At 45.8% G+C, this 23,937-nt stretch overlaps 1 protein-coding gene across 1 annotated transcript in view; it reads left to right on the top strand.

The window, feature by feature from the left end:
- The first annotated feature begins 903 nt into the window (after positions 1 to 903).
- LOC311140679 (nuclear receptor ROR-alpha A-like) overlaps positions 904 to 23,937 on the top strand; it is a 35,636-nt gene continuing 12,602 nt past the window's right edge. The window contains exons 1-5 of the mRNA XM_084175855.1: positions 904 to 1,396; positions 2,046 to 2,235; positions 2,458 to 2,620; positions 2,776 to 2,886; positions 3,082 to 3,206. Of these exons, the coding sequence (XP_084031981.1) occupies positions 1,235 to 1,396; positions 2,046 to 2,235; positions 2,458 to 2,620; positions 2,776 to 2,886; positions 3,082 to 3,206 (751 nt within the window). The 5' untranslated portion in view covers positions 904 to 1,234. The remainder of the gene's footprint in view (positions 1,397 to 2,045; positions 2,236 to 2,457; positions 2,621 to 2,775; positions 2,887 to 3,081; positions 3,207 to 23,937) is intronic.

Genomic DNA, 23,937 nt, shown 5'->3' on the forward strand with positions numbered 1-23,937 from the left:
CCAGCGCAGTCTCTCTCTGCTGGGTCAGCTCTCTCAGCTTCAGGGTCTTCATGGAACCAGCCTGGGTGGAGCCCTCAAACACCACAGATACTGAGAGAGAGAGAGAGAGAGAGAGAGAGAGAGAGAGAGAGAGAGAGAGAGAGAGAGAGAGAGAGAGAGAGAGAGAGAGAGAGAGAAACTGCAACGTATCAAACGCTACAGTTACAATTAGCCCAACAGTACATAACTGAATAGTTTACACACCTGTCCAGCTCTGCAATGTGGTTTGTCATCTCGCCATCTTTCTATAAAAGAGTGAAAATGCATACTATAAAACATTTCCAGCTACTTAGCTATAAAGTTATCTTACCTCTTGTTTGTCTATGTGTTGCCCGTGGTCCTCTGTAGCTCAACTGGTAGAGCACGGCGCTTGTAACGCCAAGGTAGTGGGTTCGATCCCCCGGACCACCCATACACAAAAATGTATGCACGCATGACTGTAAGTCGCTTTGGATAAAAGCGTCTGCTAAATGGCATATTATTATTAGTGACATGCTTACCTTGATTCTGTCTCTCGCCCTCTGCACAAGTTAGTTTTTTGAACGTCGTTCCTTGCAACCAAACATCCTGCTGGCAGTTTATTTGAAGTAAATTGTCACAAAGTATCTTGCATTAACAAAAACGGGTTCAATAAACTAATGCTCCTGTAAGTCGCTCTGGATAAGAGCGTCTGCTAAATGACTAAAAATGTAAAATGCAAAATAAAGTGTAAAAAAATGTCAGCGTCTGAAAGGATGAAGGACAGGCTGTCTACGTTGGCATGGTAACTAACCTATGTAGTCGGAAGAAGCCTTCCTTCGCTGCCAATCACAGTGACCGATACAGGTCACATGACCAGGATGACGTATGTTGCCCTTCGTCCCTGTTGTCGTTCCTCGTTCAGGAAGTGGTAACATGGGGCGATGAAATCCACATGAAAGTCATTCTACCGGCAAAACCAGAGGCGAGAGAAAATGGCCAGAAGCTCCGTATTTATCCTCCTGTTGTTAGTTTGTAACAGTAGAAAGTTATAGTGCTATGTTAGGTTTGATTCTGAATGTGTATTGCTATCATACCTCAGCCTCTAGTCAGTAAAGCTAAAGCGGGCTAGCTAGTAGTAACCTTAACGTTACGTTAGCTAGCTAGCTAACGTTAGCTAATTTACTTGTAGTTACATCAGAATAGGGCTGGGCAATCTTACCCCAACATTGTCATCATGATACGAATAGGAGCGCAGCAGATGGCCAGGGGACTGTACCAAATAATGGGACGTGAAATCTCAAAGGGAAATTTCAACGCCAACATCAGACAACAAATGACTTCAAGAGAGACTCTCCAGCATCCCTGGTCCTCTGTCAACAGTGTCCGAACCATGGCGGTGGGTCCAGAAACACAGCCACTGAATATTTAGCTAGCAACAAACAGCCATAACAGTAGTATAGCCTACTGTCAAGGGCATAATGAGTGAGAACATATGAGTCACTATAGCGTACTGTCAATGTGAGTGAGAACATGTGAGTCACTTTAGCCTACTGTCAATGTGAGTGAGAACATGTGAGTTCCATAACATTAGTATAGCCTACTGTCAAGGGCAATATGAGTGAGAACATTTGAGTCACTATAGCGTACTGTCAATGTGAGTGAGACCATGTGAGTCACTATAGCCTACTGTCAATGTGAGTGAGAACATGTGAGTCACTATAGCCTACTGTCAATGTGAGTGAAAACATGAGTCACTATAGCCTACTGTCAATGTGAGTGAGAACATGTAAGTCATGATTCATACCTAAACATTTTTCATGGCTTATCTTGATCTAACTGTTCCCTAATCCCGAACGTAACTGCCGATAGAAACAGTATTTTTTTCCCACAATGTGCATTGTGAACTGTATTGTATTGTATTTCGTTCTGGATGTTTCTGCCCTGTCATTCTGTTCTGTTGTCATACAGTGGGACCCCCTGTACTCAGTCAGATAATACTGTAATAAAGTATGGATGAGAGTGTAATAGTAGTGTTTGTCCACTAGGTGCTGCCCTGGCCTTTCTCCTCCCAGCCACGGGACTTCAGCCTGCCCAACTCGTCCTGGGGCTCTGACATGAGGCGTGTGTATGAGCACTATAACAACCAGTGTGAGGTAGAGACGGAGGAGGGAGAGAAGAAGTGGGGTGTCTGGAGAAAACTGCCCAGCTATAACCGCTCCATCAAGTACGCCACAGGTAAAGTAAGGAAGGGTTTCTTCCACAAATGGTGTGTGTGTGTATGTATGAAAAAAATACGGAAATGCATGCACTCACTACTGCAAGTCGCTCTGGACAAGATAAATGACTAAAATGTAAAGTAAACAATGTATGTGTGTAACCTTGTCTCTCCTATCCTGGACGTAGTGTATGAGTAAGATGTTGTGTGTATGTGTGTAACCCTGTGTCTCTCCTTCCAAGGTGGGGTGTATCTGAGTAAGATCATTCAGTCGAAGGCTCGTCTGTTCACGAGGAACATCAGGGAGCAGGGAGCAGCGTTCGAGTACGTCATGTTTGTCAACAAGCAGGAGCAGAAGTGTGTGTGTGTGTTCCAGGCTGGCCACCTACTGGAGGGACCCCCGGGGTGAGCTGCTTGTGTGTGTGTGTACATGTGTACACTGTGACAATGTTTGTCCTTGTGTGTGTGTATCTCTGTAAAAATGACACAATCAACTGCTAGCGTTCAAACAACATATTTAGTCAAAGTGTAACATTGATAAATGATGTGTGTGATTCCAGGCATGTCCATGGGGGGGCAATAGCCACCATGATTGACACTGTAACAGGGACCCACGCCACCTACCTCTCTGGGCCTGTCATGACTGCCAACCTCAACATCAACTACCGCAGGTACACACACTTCTCCCTCACTCCCTCACTCACTCACTCGATCACTCACTCATGGCTTATTAAGCTCTAAAAATATGTTTTCATGTTATTGTGGTCATTATTATAGGGTTCTAAGTTATACGTGAGGTTCTAGATTTTTCCTGACCACATTTCCTGGTTATAACACATACTGTATCCCGCTTCTCCTCCCCAAAGCCCCATCCCATTGGGTAGTACAGTGCTGCTCACCTGCTCATTGGATAAGAAGGAGGGACGGAAAACCTTTGTTTCCTGTCAAGTGACCAACACGGACGGCTCCAAACTACACACAGAGGCCACAGGTACTGTCACCCACCCTGACGTGTTGGCTGTGTTTTTAGACACGTGTCATTGGACTGTCAGTCAGTCTGAAGGGTTCTCTCATAGTATGTTTCTCTCTCTCCTTCTCCCCCTCTCTCTCTCTCCTCTCTCTCTCTCTCTCTCTCTCTCTCACTCTCTCTCTCTCACTCTCTCTCTCTCTCTCTCTCACTCTCTCTCTCTCTCTCCTCTCTCTCTCTCTCTCTCTCTCTCTCGCTCTCTCTCTCTCTCTCTCTCTCTCTCTCTCTCCCTCTCCCTCTCCCTCTCCCTCTCCCTCTCCCTCTCTCTCTCTCTCTCTCTCTCTCTCTCTCTCTCTCTCTCTCTCTCTCTCTCTCTCAGGGTTGTTTCTGTCGATCACAATGGGACACCTATTAGGAGGATGATGGATAGGCCAGCTCATCGACCAACCAGACGCTACAAACACACAACATCAGAAACAGCACTGACTGAATGTTTGGGTGTATATCAGTACCTCAGTGTGTTGAGTGCGGGAGTGTGTATGCTTGAGTGTGTGCGTGCGCGCATGCGTGTCTGTGGTTATGACTGTCAGATCTAAGGGAAAGGGGGATACCTAGTCAGTTGTACAACTGAATACATTCAACTAAAATGTGTCTTCCGCATTTAACCCAACCCCTCTGAATCAGAGAGGTGCGGGGGGCTGCCTTAATCGACATCCACTAGTAATCTTCTTAACTCTAGCAGTTTGCCTGTGACACCTGATGCCTTGCGCTCTACTGACATAGCCTACAGATATTGTATATCATAGACATAACCGGCTGTAAATACTGTACCTCTCTTTCTCCACTGTTACACACTCCTGGACAAGCAGCTCCAGTCAGAGGGAAGGACATAACCTCTGCTATATTATATTTATGCCAAGGCTGCGGATAAGACTTTTCTGGAACCCTCTTCCAGACAACTAAAGGTCCCGACACTTCTGCGCATGTGCAGGATTCTCTACTTTATGCACTGTCTCTGATCTACTCGTAAACCTCCCTTCACATTTCTCAGTCAATTGTGAATGATACATCTTCAAGTTTTACCGGTGAAACGTCCATGCAGCATCTGCATACCTGTGTTTAGTTTCAATCATAGCACACATTTTCCCTAGCGGCGCGTGTTGTTGAGTTTTGGCCACATGAGAAACATTTTTTCCCAATCATCCTAAAATGTCATAAGAAATTAGGTGGTGTTTTGTCTTACAGTAACGTTATGCTACGCTATTATATGTGGTTCTGTTTTGTAGAATACTATCATTGTGATCTTCCAGACATTGATTCAGCTTTTATCTAACTTTATTAAACGAGCACCATTCACCAGAGTAGCTTGTTCTCTACGAGTAGAACAGAGACTGTGCGTAAAGTAGGGAATCCTGCACATGCGCAGAAGCTTCAGGACTTTTAGCCGTCGGAATGAGAGGTATAGAAAAGTTGGATCCGCAGCCACTCCGATATATTTAATGGACAGTTTATTTTTTTGTATTTTATTTGTATCATTACTATTAATTTATTAGGCCTTTTGCAGTTGGAGATTTTCATCATTGCTCATACGTTATTATGTGACCATTATGACCTCTTGAATAAAGCCTTACCTCTTGGGTACTGTAGACTGTTTTTCTATGGTATTTGGCTCAATATGTGATAACTTTTCAATTTTCACTGGTCCATGTGTTATAAACAACCTTCAGACAGACTGATGTCATACAGATACCCCTTTCTCTTCACCTGTCGACCTCTCTACGAATCTACATCTCCCTCTCACCCCTTCTTTCTTCCTTCCTCTCTTCCTTCCTTCCTTCCTTCCTCTCTCTGTCGCTGTCTGTCTGTCTCTCTCCCTTTCTCCCTCTCTCTCTTTTTCTTTATTTGTCAGTCTATCTTTTCTCTGGCCCCTCCCTCTTTGTGAATGATCCCCTTCCAGTAAGAAATGAATGACAGGCAGCATTACCGTAAAACGTTGTCCACATCAGAGTTCTGAGGATTCTGTCAGTGTAAACCCAGGTGACCACATAGTCTTAAACAGCACTCTCACTACTGAGACTGGCACTGAGGACAAAACATATACACTATGGTCCCAATCTGGCCGTTTCAAAATGCTACTTTACGCGACTATTCGGGTATCGTAGGCACCCATAACACATAGTAGGCATGGTAACGGACTGATAATAGTAGGCATGGTAACTGATGTTAGTAGGTATGGTAACTAACTGATAATAGTAGGCATGGTAACTGATACTAGTAGGCATGGTAACTAACTGATAATACTAGGCATGGTAACTAACTGATAGTAGTAGGCATGGTAACTGATACTAGTAGGCATGGTAACTAACTGATAATACTAGGCATGGTAACTAACTGATATTAGTAGGCATGGTAACTGATACTAGTAGGCATGGTAACTAACTGATAATAATAGGCATGGTAACAAACTGATAATAGTAGGAATGGTAACTGATACTAGTAGGCATGGTAACTAACTGATACTAGTAGGCATGGTAACTAACTGATAATACTAGGCATGATAACTAACTGAAAATAATATGCATGGTAATTAACTGATACTAGTGGCCCATTTCTCTGGAGTTTCTGATGTAATTTGTGTTTCACAGGAACCCTACAGTGTCCCTCCTCATGAAATACATGCACACAGTTTACTGGTGTGGTTTGGGAGTATTTTGTTGTGTGTGTGTGTGTGTGTGGTTAGGTGTGAAATCCCCCACCCCCCTTCCCTTAGGCCCCTCGGGTTTCTGTCCTCATATTGGAGAGAGATGGGTGCAGAGTGTGTGTGTGTGTGTGTGTGTGTGTTTGTGTGTGTGTGGAGGACACAGCCAGGGCGGCGGTAGGGTTAGCCTGAGACTCAGGTGTGGTCAGATGGGCTTTGAGGAGCAAGGGCGCAGTGGAACTGAGGTGGACAACTTTCCAGTCATTTCATTTGGTTAAAACCACCTAAACACACACATTGTAAGTCACCTTTAGGTGGAGTCCAGAGAGTAGTATAGCTTTCTTTCAGTATAGCTTTCTTTCACTGTGAGAGATTAGATGTTTTGTTTTACTTTTATCATATTTGATTGCCATAATCTGTGGCCTTGGCCTATTGTCAGTCATGTATTGATCTGATTTATCTCTTTACAGATTGATGGCCTTGCTCACACAAATGCCATATCATATAGACTAAATAATAAGCAGATCACCTCACTGAGACAGTTAAGCCTATATCTCTGGTTCAGCCGAAGGAAACCGACAGTTGCTAAACCGCGCGGCTGTAATTAAAAAAGCATAGCACTGAAGCACCTTTCTTGCACAATCAAATGTGCAAAAGCGCAACAGTCGCTCTACCACAGAGCATCAAACGCAGAGGTCGATATTTTCACGGTCATCTTCTTGAGACCACACCAAAATGGACGGGAACACACTGTTCATCCCGGGTGAAACCCGAGTAGCCTGAACTGATTGCACAAGGAAGTTCATTGCAAAAATGAAGTTGGCTGATATTATCTTTACCTGAAGACAAGGCGGAATATGGAGAGTGACAACAGAGAATGACAAAATGACAAAGACGTTCTCAGTGTAAATGAGCGTAGTAACTATAACAGAGATGGCAGTGCATGTTATAAAGTGCATGCGCTGGTCACCACAGTTGTTTAGTTAAGGGGCCGTTGGTTACAATTTGCTCCTAACTATTATAGCTATTTATAAAATGTAATTGTTCATAAATTAAATTGATCAAATCAGCATGATCTGATATGACCTGAATTAGAACCATCAACAGCAAGCAGGTTAAGTCACTTTAGTGGTTAAATACAGTAATTTGTTTACAGGGGATAATACAGTGCGATGTAGATTATGTAACTGTAAACCTGGCTTTGGGGTCGTTAACCCTTTACCACTCACACTGCTCGAGTCTACATGCGCTTCTATGAATGACCGTAATTAAAATCGAAAAGGAAAAAACTCAAATTAAACGTTTGATGATTAGTCTATAATTACACATGTTCTTATATTTCCATAGTGCTTATCATATATCGAGCTACTGAAAAAAAAAACTCCAGACAAACATATAGGCCTAGCCTATAGGCCTTAAAGTTTTGTTTTGTGTTTTGCGTGCCTCCCCTCGTATTTATTTAGGCAAAATGCGTTGGTTGGGATATTTCTTAACCGGGCAGTACAGAATAAACACCGACCAGCTGCAACAAACAAACTGCCGTGAGTTATTACATAAGTCCTGGTGACATAACCTCTGAGCGCGAGCTCGGGACCACAGCCAGGGCGCAAAGAGCAAGCGGGTTGAAACCGGAGTAGCCTGAACTGCTTGCACAAGGAAGTTCGTTGCAAAAATGAAGTTGGCTGATATTATCCTCACGTGAAGACAAGACGAAGTATGGAGAGAGAGTGACAACAGGGAATGGCAAAATGACAATGACGTTGTCAGAGTAAATGAGCGTAGTGACTCACTCAACAGAGATGGTAGTGTATGTTTTAAAGCGCATGCGCAGTCCCGGCCGCTAGAACAGCAGGTAGTTCTATATATTTAGAATGAAAGATCCAAAGTTTTTTAAGTTATTCATGCATTGCATACTAAGTGCATAGCAAAACGCACGGTAGAATATACTATACAAAAGGGTGTGTAGACAGGCTTGGCCCAGGAGTGTGAAGTGAGTGTGGTGTGTGTCAGAGCCAGGTGCAAGAATACGCAGTTTGTTTTGACCGGGAGTTATGGAAAATGAGGAGCCCAAATCACCCGACCCCATCACTACTGACGAACCAATCAAAAGAGGTGAGATATATTATCTTGATTATTGATAGGGTAGGCCTAGTGTATTAATGTGTAGGCTATGGTAGGCTAGTCCTAGTCTATTCAGTCATTTACAATTCACAAATGTCAATTATTTGCAGATGCAACTATTATTGTTTTAGCTATACATTGTGGATTGGGTGAAATGAAAATGTCTCAGATTTGCATTATAAGTTAATGCACATTTAAAGGTGAATGCCAAAATATATATATACAAAATAAAAAACGTTCTCAGTCCACTGAAGGTTGAAAAGCGACTCAAATCCTTACTTTATGCGTACAATCGCAAACGGCAGTGTGTGTGTGTGTGTCTCTTTACGTTTTCTGAGTCTAAGTGTGTATGTTTTCTGTGTGTGTGTCAACTGCTTTGCTCTCACCAGACCTCTATGTTCTGCTTATTAAGCAAAAGTGCTGTATGACAGTGTTCATATAGAGTCACTGTCCCCTTCTCCCTCTCCTCCCCCATCACCCTGTCCCCTCCTTTAAGCGAGCCTCATTCTAATGCTTATCTCTCCCCTCTCTCCTCCCGTTTCTCTCTATCTTTAGCTCCTTCTCTCTTTTGATCTCTTATCTATCCCCCTCACTGTCTCTCTCTCTCCACATTAGTTGGCTCGTTCTCTCTCTCTTACCCCTCTCACTCTCTCTTTGTAAGATCACCAAGGCTCCTCCCTCCAAGTTCTTTCTCTGCCTCCCCCCTCATATCTTCCACTCTTTCTCATCTTGCCTCATTCACTCTCCCTCCTCCCATCTTCCCTCCCTCCCTCTTTTTCTCTCCCTTCTCCCTCCTCCCATCTTCCCTATCCCTCACACTTTTTCTTCTTACCCCATTCACTCTCCTCCCCTCCCTCCCTCCATACCTCCTCTCCCTCCCCCTCTCTCTCATTAACTCACCTCTCTTCTCCTGTTGTCCACCGGACGGTGTAACTCTTGCTCCTTGAGGGTAAACATGGCAGTAATCCTCTATAAGACCAGGGATTAGCTCTTAGCTGTGTTGGGCCTGTTTTAGGCCTGCTGCATTTCCCAGCACCACACAGTCTAAAATCAAACCATAGCTCTCAACTTCGATTCCCTCAGTCTCTATCACACGTACTGCACACGTCATTTATTAAATGACGTCATCCATTAGGCCTAAACCACAGGTGTCAAACTCATTATATGGAGGGCAGAGTGTCTGCGGCTTTTAACTCCTCCCTTGTACTTGATTAATCAAAGAAGGTCACTGATTAGTTAGGAGCTTCCCTCACCTGGTTGTCTACTCTAGGTCTTGGACACAAATTGACATTCAATAACAAGAACCAGCAGACACTGGGCTCTCCATGGAGTGAGTTGGACACCATAGCTAAATATAGGCTATAGACTCACATTGATATTTTGATCTTTATTCCCTCAATTTAACCAGGTCTGGCCGAGAGGGTGCACTGGTACAAATATCCCGCAATGGTGCCACAGTTGTCTGGATTTATAACACATTAAAACCCTTTCTCACGGTGCATATTACTCTCTCCGTTACTCATTGACAGGACATCATGATAGCCATAGTTATGCACCAGAGAGCTACTCTCTTCTTTACTGTGTACATACATGCACGCACTTACACGCACACACACGTAAATGCACTAGTAGTCACTCCCTTATTACATGACATTGTGTGTCGAGTGTGTGTGGGGAGCTGATAATGTGTAACATGCAGCGTGTGTTCTTCTGTCACTCTCCAACATGCAGCTGCTATATCTCCATACAGAGTAGGATAGACAGACGGGGGAGATGAGAAACCTTGGAAACCGCTTTTGATTAAATAGCGCCATCTAAATCTTAACAAGACTTCCATTGTTAGATAAAGCATTGATTGAAAAAGACAGAATACTGCTGTTTGATTCGATTGAGAGAGCAAGGGAGAGGGACAGATAAGGTGAGAAAGAGATCAATAGAGAGAGATAAGATGGGGGGGGGGGGGTGGTATTTATGCTGACATACATGTATTTTTGAAAAGTAGAGCACAGTGAGGAGTTAGAAGAAGATAGCGGTTTCCATGGCCTTCATGTTGGTCTTCTGTAACGTGGCCTCTTAGTACCCACACTGTGGCGTCGGCTGACACTCAGTGGCATGGGTCAGGGGTCACTGCAGTTCTGACTGGAATAAGATCATTAGCACTTAGGTTTAGGATTTAGTTTAGTTTGTAATCACATGAAATTGACTCATGATCCGACAGCATGGCTGACGTTCTCAGTCCACTGAAGGTTGAAAAGCGACTAAAATCCTTACTTTTTGCGTACAATCGCAAACGGCAGTGTGTGTGTGTGTCTCTTTGCGTTTTCTGAGTCTAAGCGTGTATGTTTTCTGTGTGTGTCAACTGCTTTGCTCTCACCAGACCTCTATGTTCTGCTTATTAAGCAAAAGTGATTTGATGAAGAGGGGAAACGGAGGGAAGCAGTGAAAGCCGCAGCAGACCTCTAGCCCAGACACAAAGACCCAGGCTGCCTCTGCCTCTGTCTGACTCCACCCAGCGATGCTTATCTCCCCTGCCCTCTCTCTTCACACGAGCACACACACTAAAAATACACACCTCAGCTTGGAAACAACCCCCACACACATACACACACCCAGTCCAATATGAACTTTCTCACAATTGTGGTCAGAAAGCTAAACTCCCACCTTCCTCCACTATAACTGTGTCTGTCTCTTACTCACCAAGGTGTGTGTGTGTGTGTGTGTGTGTGTATGAATGTATGTCTACGTGTGCCTGAGAGAGAGTTCAAACTCCATCCACCCTCTGCTTGTGTCAGCTCCTACTCTCCCAACTGTCTCTTTCTCAAGGCTCTTCCACACCAATTCATTTCATACAACAGACACTATAAACACATCAGACCCTGTGTGCAGAGGCCCAGCATCATCCTGACATAGACTCAGTCCTCCTCTGTTGTGTCAGAGAGACATAGACTCAGTCCTCCTCTGTTGTGTCAGAGAGACAGACTCAGTCCTCCTCTGTTGTGTCAAAGAGACATAGACTCAGTCCTCCTCTGTTATTGTCAGAGAGACATAGACTCAGTCCTCTGTTGTGTCAAAGAGACATACAGTGCCTTGCAAAAGTATCCATCCCCCTTGGCATTTTTCCTATTTTGTTGCATTACAACCTGTAATTTAAATGGATTTTTATTTGGATTTCATGTAATGGACATACACAAAATAGTCCAAATTGGGGAAGTGAAGTGAAATGAAAAAAATAACTTGTTTCCAAAAATTCTAAAATATAAATAACGGAAAAGTGGTGCGTGCATATGTATTCACCCCCTTTGCTAAGAAGCCCCTAAATAAGATCTGGTGCAACCAATTACCTTCAGAAGTCACATAATTAGTTAGATGGCACACAGGTGGACTTTATTTAAGTGTCACGTAATCTGTCACATGATCTCAGTATATATACACCTGTTCTGAAAGGCCCCAGAGTCTGCAACACCACTAAGCAAGGGGCACCACCAAGCAAGCGGCACCATGAAGACCAAGGAGCTCTCCAAACAAGTCAGGGACAAAGTTGTGGAAAAGTACAGATCAGGGTTGGGTTATAAAAAAATATCAGAAACTTTGAACATCCCATGGAGCACCATTAAATCCATTATTAAAAAATGGAAAGAATATGGCACCACAACAAACCTGCCAAGAGAGGGTCGCCCACCAAAACTCACGGACCAGGCAAGGAGGGCATTAATCAGAGAGGCAACAAAGAGACCAAAGATAACCCTGAAGGAGCTGCAAAGCTCCACAGCGGAGATTGGAGTATCTGTCCATAGGACCACTTTAAGCTGTACACTCCACAGAGCTGGGCTTTACGGAAGAGTGGCCAGAAAAAAGCCACTGCTTAAAGACAAAAATAAGCAAACACATTTTGTGTTCGCCAAAAGGCATGTGGGAGACTCCCCAAACATATGGAAGAAGGTACTCTGGTCAGATGAGACTAAAATTGAGATTTTTGGCCATCAAGGAAAACGCTATGTCTGGCGCAAACCCAACACCTCTCATCACCCCGAGATGCTGCCACCACCATGCTGTGGGGATGTTTTTAATCGGCAGGGACTGAGAAACTGGTCAGAATTGAAAGAATGATGGATGGCGCTAAATACAGGGAAATTCTTGAGGGAAACCGGTTTCAGTCTTCCAGAGATTTGAGACTGGGACGGAGGTTCACCTTCCAGCAGGACAATGACCCTAAGCATACTGCTAAAGCAACACTTGAGTGGTTTAAGGGGAAACATTTAAATGTCTTGGAATGGCCTAGTCAAAGCCCAGACCTCAATCCAATTGAGAATCTGTAGTATGACTTAAAGATTGCTGTACACCAGCGGAACCCATCCATCTTGAAGGATCTGGAGCAGTTTTGCCTTGAAGAATGGGTAAAAATCCCAGTGGCTAGATGTGCCAAGTTTATAGAGACATACCCCAAGAGACTTGCAGCTGTAATTGCTGCAAACGGTGGCTCTACAAAGTATTAACTTTGGGGGGGGTGAATAGTTATGCACGCTCAAGTTTTCTGTTTTTTTGTCTTATTTCTTGTTTGTTTCACAATAAAAAATATTTTGCATCTTCAAAGTGGTAGGCATGTTGTGTAAATCCAAATGATACAATCCCCCCCCCAAAATCCATTTTAATTCCAGGTTGTAAGGCAACAAAATAGGAAAAATGCCAAGGGGGGGTGAATACTTTCGCAAGCCACTGTAGACTCAGTCCTCCTCTGTTGTGTCAGAGAGACATAGACTCAGTCCTCCTCTGTTATTGTCAGAGAGACTGAGACTCAGTCCTCCTCTGTTATTGTCAGAGAGACTGAGACTCAGTCCTCCTCTGTTGTGTCAGAGAGACATAGACTCAGTCCTCCTCTATTATTGTCAGAGAGACTGAGATGAGCCCAGTTGAGAGTGAGTGGGATAATAAGGGACTGAAGCTACAGTAGAGCATTGAACTAAGATGTGTGTCACGCCCTGGCTCTGGGGACTATTACATGTTGAGCCAGGGTGTGGATTTTCTATTGTTTAGTTTTCTAGGTTTGTGTTCTAGTTCATGTATATATATGTTGGCCAGGGTGGTTCCCAATCAGAGGCAGCTGTAGCTTGTTGTCTCTGATTGGGGACCATACTTAGGCAGCCTGTTTTGCACTGTTATTTTGTGGGATCTTGTTCCGTTAAGGTTTGTGTTATTAACCTAGGACTTCACGTATCGTTTGTTTATTGTTTTGGTTCGTGTTGTGTACGAAATAAAGTATGTACGCCTATCACGCTGCGCCTTGGTCCGCTGTTTATAACGATTGTGACAGAAGATCCCACCTCGACTGGATCAAGCAGCGTGACGAGGAGAGAGGATGGACCTGGGAGGAGATGAGTGAGAGTCTGGCAAGAGGGATGGAGGCCATGAGCACGGGGGAGAGACAAGCCCAAACACATTTTAGGGGGGGGGGGCTCACGCCGTGGACGACGAGGCAGCGGGAGGCCGCGATAGAGAGGTTCAGCAGGTTGGCAGAGGAGGCCGCCAGGTTACGGGGGCCACTGGTCACGAGGGAGAAGGATAGTGTGGAGGCACGGCGAGAGGAACTGAGTAGGCAGCAGAGGGAGCGGAGGTTTATGAGGAAACCCAGTCCCGCTCCTCGCACCAAGCAAGTGGTGTGTGTCACCAGTCCGGTCTGGCCCGTTCCTGATTCCCGCACAAGGCCAGTGGTGTGTGTTCCCAGTACGGTCAGGCCCGTTCCTGCTCCCCGCACTAAGCCTGTGGTGCGCGTCGCCAGCCCGATCCGGCCTGTTCCTGCTCCCCGCACCAAGCCAGTGGTGCGCGTCGTCAGCCCGGTCCGGCCTGTTCCTGCTCCCCGCACCAAGCCAGTGGTGCGCGTCGTCAGCCCGGTCCGGCCCGTTCCTGCTCCCCGCACCAAGCCAGTGGTGCGCGTCGCCAGCCCGGTCCGGCCTGTTCCTGCTCCCCGCACCAAGCCAATGGTGCGCGTCGTTAGCCCGGTCCGGTCCGTTCCTGCTCCCCGCACCAAGCCAGTGGTGCACGTCGTCAGCCCGTTCCGGCCCGTTCCTGCTCCCCGCACCAAGCCAGTGGTGCGCGTCGTCAGCCCGGTCCGGCCCGTTCCTGCTCCCCGCACCAGGCCAATGGTGCGCGTCGTCAGCCCGGTCCGGCCCGTTCCTGCTCCCGCACCAAGCCAGTGGTGCGCGTCGTCAGTCTGGCACGGTCTGTGCCTGTTCCACCGGTGCCAGCTGCTCCACGCCGGAGCCAGAGCAATCCGCTCCACCGGTGTTCAGTCCAGCTCCGGCCAGCGGGGCCGGTCCAGACCAGGGGCGCTACGGGGGGGTAGAGATAGAGGGGTGGTCACGCCCGGAGCCGGATCCGCCGCTGAGGCGGAATGCCCACCCGGCCCCTACCCTCTTGTGTTTGGTTGGCGCGGTCGCAGTCCGCGCCTTTGGGGTGGGGGGGGGGGTACTGTCACGCCCTGGCTCTGGGGACTATTAAATGTTGAGCCAGGGTGTGGATTTTCTATTGTTTAGTTTTCTAGGTTTGTGTTCTAGTTCATGTATATCTATGTTGGCCAGGGTGGTTCCCAATCAGAGGCAGCTGTAGCTTGTTGTCTCTGATTGGGGACCATACTTAGGCAGCCTGTTTGGCACTGTTATTTTGTGGGATCTTGTTCCGTTAAGGTTTGTGTTATTAACCTAGGACTTCACGTATCGTTTGTTTATTGTTTTGGTTCGTGTTGTGTACGAAATAAAGTATGTACGCCTATCACGCTGCGCCTTTGTCACGATCGTCGTAGGAAGTAGACCAAGGCGCAGCGTGATGAACGAACATGTTTATTTATCTATAGTGATAAATACTGACAATAAACAAAACAACAAACGACTCGTGAAGTCCACGGTACAAACACAAAACCAACTGGAACAAGAACCCACAAACACAAAGGGAAAAACAGACAGTTTAAATATGTCTCCCAATCAGAGACAACCAGCCACAGCTGACACTCGTTGCCTCTGATTGGGAGTCATTCAGGCCAACATAGAAATAAACAAACTAGAACTCCCAACATAGAAACAGAACACATAGAATGAACACACCCTGGCTCAACATATAGAGTCCCAGAGCCAGGGTGTGACAGTACCCCCCCCCCCCCCTAAAGGCGCGGACTGCGACCGCGCCTCAACTAGAGCAAAACAGGGGAGGGCTGGGTGGGCATTCCTCCTCGGCGGCGGTTCTGGCTCCGGGCTTGCCCACCACCCTCCAATAAACCCCCCATAGAGCCCCTGGTCCGGTCTGGCCCCGCTGGCTGGAGCTGAACTGGACGTAGCAGGAGCGGTTAGCTTCAGCTCCGTAGTGGAGCAGTTGACCGGTACCTGATTAGGCACCGGTGACCCAGGCACGGGTTGTGCCGGACTGACGATGCGCACCCCTGGCTTGGTGCGTGAGGCAGGAAAGGACCGGACCTGGCTGACGATGCGCACCCCTGGCTTGGTGCGTGGAGCAGCAACGGGCCGGACCGGGCTGACGATGCGCACCCCTGGCTTGGTGCGTGGAGCCGGAACGGGCCTCACCGGACTGACGATGCGCACCCCTGGCTTGGTGCGTGGAGCAGCAACGGGCCGGACCGGGCTGACGATGCGCACCCCTGGCTTGGTGCGTGGAGCCGGAACGGGCCTCACCGGACTGACGACTCGCACCCCTGGCTTGGTGCGTGGAGCAGCAACGGGCCGGACCGTGCTGACGATGCGCACCCCTGGCTTGGTGCGTGGGACAGGAACAGGCTGGACCAGGCTGACGACTCGCACCCCTGGCTTGGTGCGAGTGGCAGGAACAGGCCGGGCCGGGCTGGCGACGCGCACCGTAGGTTTGGTGCGAGTGGCAGGAACAGGCCGGGCCGGGCTGGCGACGCACACCGTAGGCTTGGTGCGAGTGGCAGGAACAGACCGGGCCGGAAAGGCGACGCACACCGTAGGCTTGGTGCGAGAGGCAGGAACAGGCCGGGCCGGGCTGGCGACGCACACCGTAGGCTTGGTGCGAGGGGCAGGAACAGGCCGGACCGGGCTGGCGACGCACACCGTGGGCTTGGTGCGAGGGGCAGGAACAGGCCGGGCCGGGCTGGCGACGCACACCGTAGGCTTGGTGCGAGTGGCAGGAACAGGCCGGACCGGGCTGTGGAGACGGATAGGAGACCTGGAGTGAAGAGCGGCCACAACCCGTCCTGGCTGAATGCCTACCTTCACACACTCCGTGTGAGGCATCCGCACAGGACGTACAGGGCTGTGTACCCGTACTGGCATAACAGCACGTGACACTGGAGCAGGATATCCGGGACCGCGGAGAGGCATTGGAGACCACGAGCGTTGAGCCGGCACACTCCGTCCTGGCTGCATACCCACCTTCGCACGACACGTACGGGGTGCTCGCACAGGACGTACCGGACTATGCCGGACCACTCGTGGCACAGTACGCCGCTCCGCATACCGCGGAACCTGCCCCGTCCCATGCTGCCATGCCTGAGTACGGGAAGTTGGTTCCGCTCTCCATCCAGGCTCCGCCAACCTGCCTTCTGGCCCCCCAAACCCGGTGGCCTCCTCTCCAAATCGTCCTGTGGCAGCCTCCTGCTGCCCAGTCGCCCATGCCGTGTGCCCCCCCCAAAACATTTTTTGGGGTTGCCTCTCGTCCGTCCGACGATGACACTGCTGACGCCGCTGCTCCTCTCTCGCCAGGGCCTTAATCCTAGCCCATGGCCCTTTTCCCCCGAGCATGTCCTCCCAGGACCACACTTTGCCCACCTGGGCCATCGCCAACCTCTCCATCTCCTTTCCCGGCGCTTCCTCCCATGTCCAGTCTGCCTGCTCCTGGACACGCTGCTTGGTCCTTGTATGGTGGGTTCTTCTGTCACGATCATCGTAGGAAGTAGACCAAGGCGCAGCGTGATGAACGAACATGTTTATTTATCTATAGTGATAAATACTGACAATAAACAAAACAACAAACGACTCGTGAAGTCCATGGTACAAACACAAAACCAACTGGAACAAGAACCCACAAACACAAAGGGAAAAACAGACAGTTTAAATATGGCTCCCAATCAGAGACAACCAGCCACAGCTGACACTCGTTGCCTCTGATTGGGAGTCACTCAGGCCAACATAGAAATAAACAAACTAGAACTCCCAACATAGAAACAGAACACATAGAATGAACACACCCTGGCTCAACATATAGAGTCCCAGAGCCAGGGTGTGACAGCCTTGGTCCGCTGTTTATAACGATCGTGACAATGTGAGAGAGGAAGTGTGTCTTATGTTCAAGCAGAATTTAACTAATCTCTTCTTTGCTACAGGAGACACTGTGTCCAAGAAGACCCATTTGAGTAAGTGTTTGTGTGTGTGTTTGTTTATGTGTGTGTGTGTGTGTCTGTTGTTGTGTGACCTCACTCGTGTTTGTTGATATGCCTGTCTATACATGCCCATGTGGTATGTGTGTGCTAGTTATATGTGCATGCAGTGTGGTTATGCCTGGATTGCTAGTATTTGCACACGTTTGCACCTGTGCTGAGAGACACACACACAAACACACACACACACACACACACAGTTTTCTCTGTGGCGCCAATATCAGCATTATAGCTCTGTTATGCACCTGTGTTCCTTTGTATAGACATTATTCTCCTGTTTGCTGGATTTGGGTTTGAAGACAAACTCTATATTGGTATTCTGGCATCTGGATACAGATAGTATCAGATAGCATCTCCTTCACATGTGGTGGCGTTTCTGTGCTGTTTCTGCTCCTGACTATAACACACCTGTTAGTTTTGAGTGTAGGGAGAAAATTGAAAATGGCGGGGATATTTTCATGATACTTGTTTTCACTTTAAATAATAATCATACAGATGATTGAATGTGCATCATCAGAAAGCTCTCCCTTTATTGGCTGTTTCAGATGTCAGTCCATACTCAATTGGCTAGTTAGGCTGTCAGTCTGTGCTGTGAGTACAGTCCTATCCTCTTGAAGTGTTAGAGAAGTACAGTATATGTCCTTTCATGGCAATAAAACTTTTTTTTGTATATAAAAGTATATTTGAGGGAGATAGAACGGTGGGTACAGAGAGTGGTTAAGGCTTTGAGTGTGAGTGGGTTACGCACAACAAAGAAAGGGAAAAAGTACCGTAAGTAAAGAGAGAGAGAAAGAAAGGGTAAAGGCCCCCTCTCTTTCACACGCGAGCACACACACGGTGTGACTGACGGAGACTCTGAGGTGACTGGCGGAGACTCTGAGGCCCAAACATGCTGTAGGCGCACTAAGATAGTCACTCTGCAAGAGAAAGTACAGACAGATAGAGGAGAGAGGGAAGAGAGAGAGAGAGAGAAAGTACAGACAGATAGAGGAGAGAGGGGAGAGAGAGAGAGAGAGAGAGAGACAGTACAGACAGATAGAGGAGAGAGGGAAGAGAGAGAGAGAGAGAGACAGTACAGACAGATAGAGGAGAGAGGGAAGAGAGAGAGAGAGAGACAGTACAGACAGATAGAGGAGAGAGGGAAGAGAGAGAGAGAGACAGTACAGACAGATAGAGGAGAGAGGGAAGAGAGAGAGAGAGACAGTACAGACAGATAGAGGAGAGAGGGAAGAGAGAGAGAGAGACAGTACAGACAGATAGAGGAGAGAGGGAAGAGAGAGAGAGAGAGAAAGTACAGACAGATAGAGGAGAGAGGGAAGAGAGAGAGAGAGACAGTACAGACAGATAGAGGAGAGAGGGAAGAGAGAGAGAGAGAGAAAGTACAGACAGATAGAGGAGAGAGGGAAGAGAGAGAGAGAGAGAGAGAAAATACAGACAGATAGAGGAGAGAGGGAAGAGAGAGAAAGTACAGACAGATAGAGGAGAGAGGGAAGAGAGAGAGAGAGAGAAAGTACAGACAGATAGAGGAGAGAGGGAAGAGAGAGAGAGAGAGAGAAAATACAGACAGATAGAGGAGAGAGGGGAGAGAGAGAGAAGGAGAGAGAGAGAGAAGGAGAGAGAGAGAGAAGGAGAGAGAGAGAAAGAGATCAAGACAGTGACAGTGACAATGAGACAGTGAGTGTGAATTGAGGGTGAGGGTGAGAACAAGAAAGAGAGAGAGAAATAGAGTTTGTGAAAGTGGGACAAGAAGACTGAGAATTGGAATGAAGACGATGCGAGGTAGGAGTGATGGCCTTGATTTAATGTGTGTTACTCTGTACAGTACCGTATCTGTGTGTGTGTGTGAGAGAGAGAGTGTATACTGTACTGTAGCCTACATTAGAAGTATTGTTTAGAAATGTTGTTTGTTTGGCTTTTTTTTGTCCCCCATTCTCCTTCCGTATTCCTCCAACTCTTCAAGTACAGCAACAGCAACATATCCGCTCACGGTCATATTCATTTCTAAACTCAAAACCAAAACATGATCATATCAATATCTTTGCCAGAATGATTACTGTGCATTGTGTTTCAGCCTGTTGGCATGTCCAACATCCTCACCAGATCCTCGTTGTGTTTCTTTCCAAAACCTCTAACAACTTGACATTGTAGCTGCTCTTGAAGTTTACATTTGATATTTTAGTCATTTAGCAGACACTCTTATCCAGAGCCACTTACAGGAGCAATTAGGGTTAAGTGCCTTGCTCAAGAGACAGATTTTTCACCTAGTCAGCTCGGGGAATCGAACAATCGGTTAAGAGCACAACATTCTTAACCGCTAGGCTACCTGCCCCCCCCCAAGTATCTACTTTATATTTCTTCTAGAAGCATAATGGAGCCAGAATAGAACCGTTGTGTCTGATTCTACAGGCCTGTAGAAGTGATATAATTACATTTTAGTCATTTTAGCAGACACTCTTATCCAGAGCGACTTACAGTTAGTGAGTGCGTACATATATATATCTTTTTCATACTAATGTAACCATTTACTTTGATAATACTCTTGAAAATAATGTAAATATTTCAAGACATCTTGCATCGCATTATCACTTATTGTAAAAAGACACAAATTATGTAGTTGGTGTAAGTTGGGCCAAATCAGTCTTCAAAATATTTAATAGTTTTTGTCCAAATATGTAAATGGTTAACTATGACTACGTATTTACGTTGTTTTGAAACCAAGTGAGGGACCTTTGAAGCGTCTCATTGGTTAGTAAGTGGGCACTAAGACATTTATGTGTCATTACTGTGGTCGTGGATACTGTCCTGAAATGACTATGTATTTTACCTGATTATGTTTCAAAGACTTAAATTACAGCAACACATTTACATGTTCTCTCACTACCACTCACAGTCTGTGATGTGACACACGAGAACTACCACTCACACAGTCTGTGATGTGACACACGAGAACTACCACTCACACAGTCTGTGATGTGACACACGAGAACTACCACTCACACAGTCTGTGATGTGACACACGAGAACTACCACTCACACAGTCTGTGATGTGACACACGAGAACTACCACTCACACAGTCTGTGATGTGACACACGAGAACTACCACTCACACAGTCTGTGATGTGACACACGAGAACTACCACTCACACAGTCTGTGATGTGACACACGAGAACTACCACTCACACAGTCTGTGATGTGACACACGAGAACTACCACTCACACAGTCTGTGATGTGACACACGAGAACTACCACTCACACAGTCTGTGATGTGACACACGAGAACTACCACTCACACAGTCTGTGATGTGACACACGAGAACTACCACTCACACAGTCTGTGATGTGGCACACGAGAGAGGAACAGGGACTGTGTAGGCAGAAGGTGAGAGAGGGATAGTGAGTTTGGTATGAGACCGTACTGTGTTGTAAGATGGTCCTCTCACAGCATCCTCTGCACCTGTTTCTATTTACGCATCCATATGGCTCCATAGGGACTGTGTAGGCATGCATGCACTCACTCACACACACACACACACCGTAGCACAGCTGCCCCTCTGTGGTTGGCACCTCAGTGTATGTGTGTGTGTGTGTGTGTGTGGTAGCGTGATATACACTAAGTGTACAAAACATGACCAGGTGAAAGCTACCATCCCTTATTGATGTCACTTGTTAAATCCACTTCAATCAGGGGAGGAGACAGTTAAATAAGGATTTTTAAGCCCTTGAGACATGGATTGTGTATATGTGCCATTCAGAGGGCGAATGGGCAAGACAAAAGATTTAAGTGAACGGAGTATGGTAGTAGGTGCCAGGCGCACCCGGTTTGTGTCAAGAACTGCAACACACTGCTGGGTTTTTCACGCTCAACAGTTTCCTGTGTGTATCAAGAATGGTCCACCACCCAAAGGACATCCAGCCAACTTGACATAACTTTGGGTAGCATTGGAGTCAACATGGGCCAGCATCCCTGTGGAACGCTTTTGACACCTTGTAGAGTCTATGCGCCGACGAATTGAGGCTGTTCTGAGGGCAAAAGGGGGTGCAACTCAATATTAGGAAGGTGTTCTGAATGTTTTGTACACTCAGTGTATATCTCCTGTGTGTATGTCACTGTATATAACATGATACAGATAGAACTTCTAATATTACACATACTGGGTTCTAATTTTAATGTCAAGGAAGGATAGGACGATTAACATAACTGTAGACTGTTTTTACAATGCTGACATTACTTAAATACAACAGTGAACATTTATGCATTTCGATTCATTCTCCTCTTTCATTTTTCTCTGAGAGTGGCCCTCCACCATCGCCATATAGGCTTAATTCAGGCGGCATTCTCCACACACAAACAAAGAGTACGCTGATGCTTTTGGGGGATTCCTGTTCAGATTCGTGTTCTCTAACTTCAAAAGACTTTCCTTACACTTTTTGGGTGCACATACCATTACACATACACACTTCCAACGCACCTCACTTTACTTCAAAGAGTTGACACCAAAATCTGAAGTCACACATTCACCCCCAAACATGACAGATGAAAGAGAGCAGTCACACAGTCACACACCCGTCACCATTACTTGGTTTTCCTCACAACTAATTATTGTTCCCCTTGGACTCAGTCTGGGGTTCAAAACAGCCTTTCCGAAATGCTTATGTTGAAATGCGTAGGGTGCCTTTGTTATTGATTCTGAAGATTTTATTTTTTAATTTTGTATTTTTTAATTACTAGAGCCACATTTCTTCTGACCAGACAGCATGGCATTACTCACAAATTACAGTTAACAAAATAACTGTTCAGAGGCTGCACTCAAAACAAATGCAGTTTGATGTGTATCGTTTAATTTAAGATATAGTCTTCAAGCTTTTCATGTAGTGAATTCTCATGGCAATACTGTACAAAAACAGTGTTATTTATCTAGCATTATCTTGCATAAAAATTGTGTTTTACACTATCTGTCAAAGCGCTTTAAATTGTATATTATTCCCCACATCCACTTTCAATATAGCACCCACCTGGGTGATGCACAACTGCCATTTTGAGGCATGCTATCACCGCTCAATAACCTACCAACAACAAATACCTTAAATTAAATGGGTCTCAAACGGAACAGTAAACTACAAAAAAATACATTAAATTAAATGTGTCTTAAATTCCAGAGATTCCTTTACTAATTAAGTTATTATACTTATAAATATGTTATAGCACATTTACAAAATGTTTTAATTATAAAGCATTAACAGCATATTAAGGTGAAAGTGTGATGGATACTTATTTGACATTTACAGTATATATATTTTCAAATGTGGAATTGATTCATTTATAGCAAATTGTTTAAATCTACCAAGAAGTAAGTAAGGATCAATAATCACCCTGAACATATTTACATTTTTAGCTATTTGTATTCTTTGATCATATTTAATAACATTTCTGATTCCCTTTGAACATTTGTATAGTCACATTTTTCAAAATACTGTCAAAAATAAGAAATATATTCATATTTATATTAATAAAAATCATATCATATCAAGGAATCATTATCTAGAATAACATTTTTGACAGGAAAACCTGAGGCAACATTAGTTATTATTGGTCGAAACATCTCAGTGTGCCATCAATTCGATTTTAGATTTTATTTCAAAGTATTCACACAATGTTCAAACGTTATCTCAAGTAAATCTCTTACTCTCTAAGATTTTTACTTGATGGATAACAGTATGCCCCATGTTCTCTTTGTCATGCGTCTGTGTGTTGGAGGGTGTGATTCTGCGGGGTGTTTCCGGTGGAGGAAAGTTGAGGTTTTTTGTCCGTTTACAGAGCAAAATGCAGAATGCTGACAGGGTACTTTATACAAAGACAAGGGAAAGGTGCTGAATGGCACTCGCTGCTCATGTCAGAGATATTCAACCCCTTATTAAGGACAATGGAAATGTAATATACAGTGCCTTAGGAAAGTATTCAGGCCCCTTGACTTTTTCCACATTTTGTTACATTACAGCCTTATTCTAAAATTGATTAAATAAAACAAATCTGCAGCAATTTACACACAATACCCCGTAATGACAAAGCGAAAACAGGTTTTTAGAATTTTTGCAAATGTATTAAAAATAAAAAACAGAAATACCTTATTTACATAAGTATTCAGACCCTTTGCTATGAGACTCGAAATTGACCTCAGGTCCATCCTGTTTCCATTAATCATCCGTGAGTTGTTTCTACAACTTGATTGGAGTCCACCTGTGGTAAATTCAATTGATTGAACATGATTTGGAAAGGCACATACCTGTCTATATAAGGTTCCATAGTTGACAGTGCATGTCAGAGCAAAAACCAAGCCATGAGGTCGAAGGAATTGTCCGTAGAGCTCCGAGACAGGATTGTGTCGAGCCACAGATCTGGGGAAGTGTACCAAAAACTTTCTGCAGCATTGAAGGTCCCCAAGAACACAGTGGCCTCCATCATTCTTAAATGGAAGAAGTTTGGAACCACCAAGACTCTTCCTAGAGCTGGCCGCCCGGCCAAACTGAGCAATCGGGGGAGA

The sequence above is a fragment of the Coregonus lavaretus genome, assembly GCF_964263955.1.
Source record: "Coregonus lavaretus genome assembly, chromosome: 13".
Taxonomy (NCBI): domain Eukaryota; kingdom Metazoa; phylum Chordata; class Actinopteri; order Salmoniformes; family Salmonidae; genus Coregonus; species Coregonus lavaretus.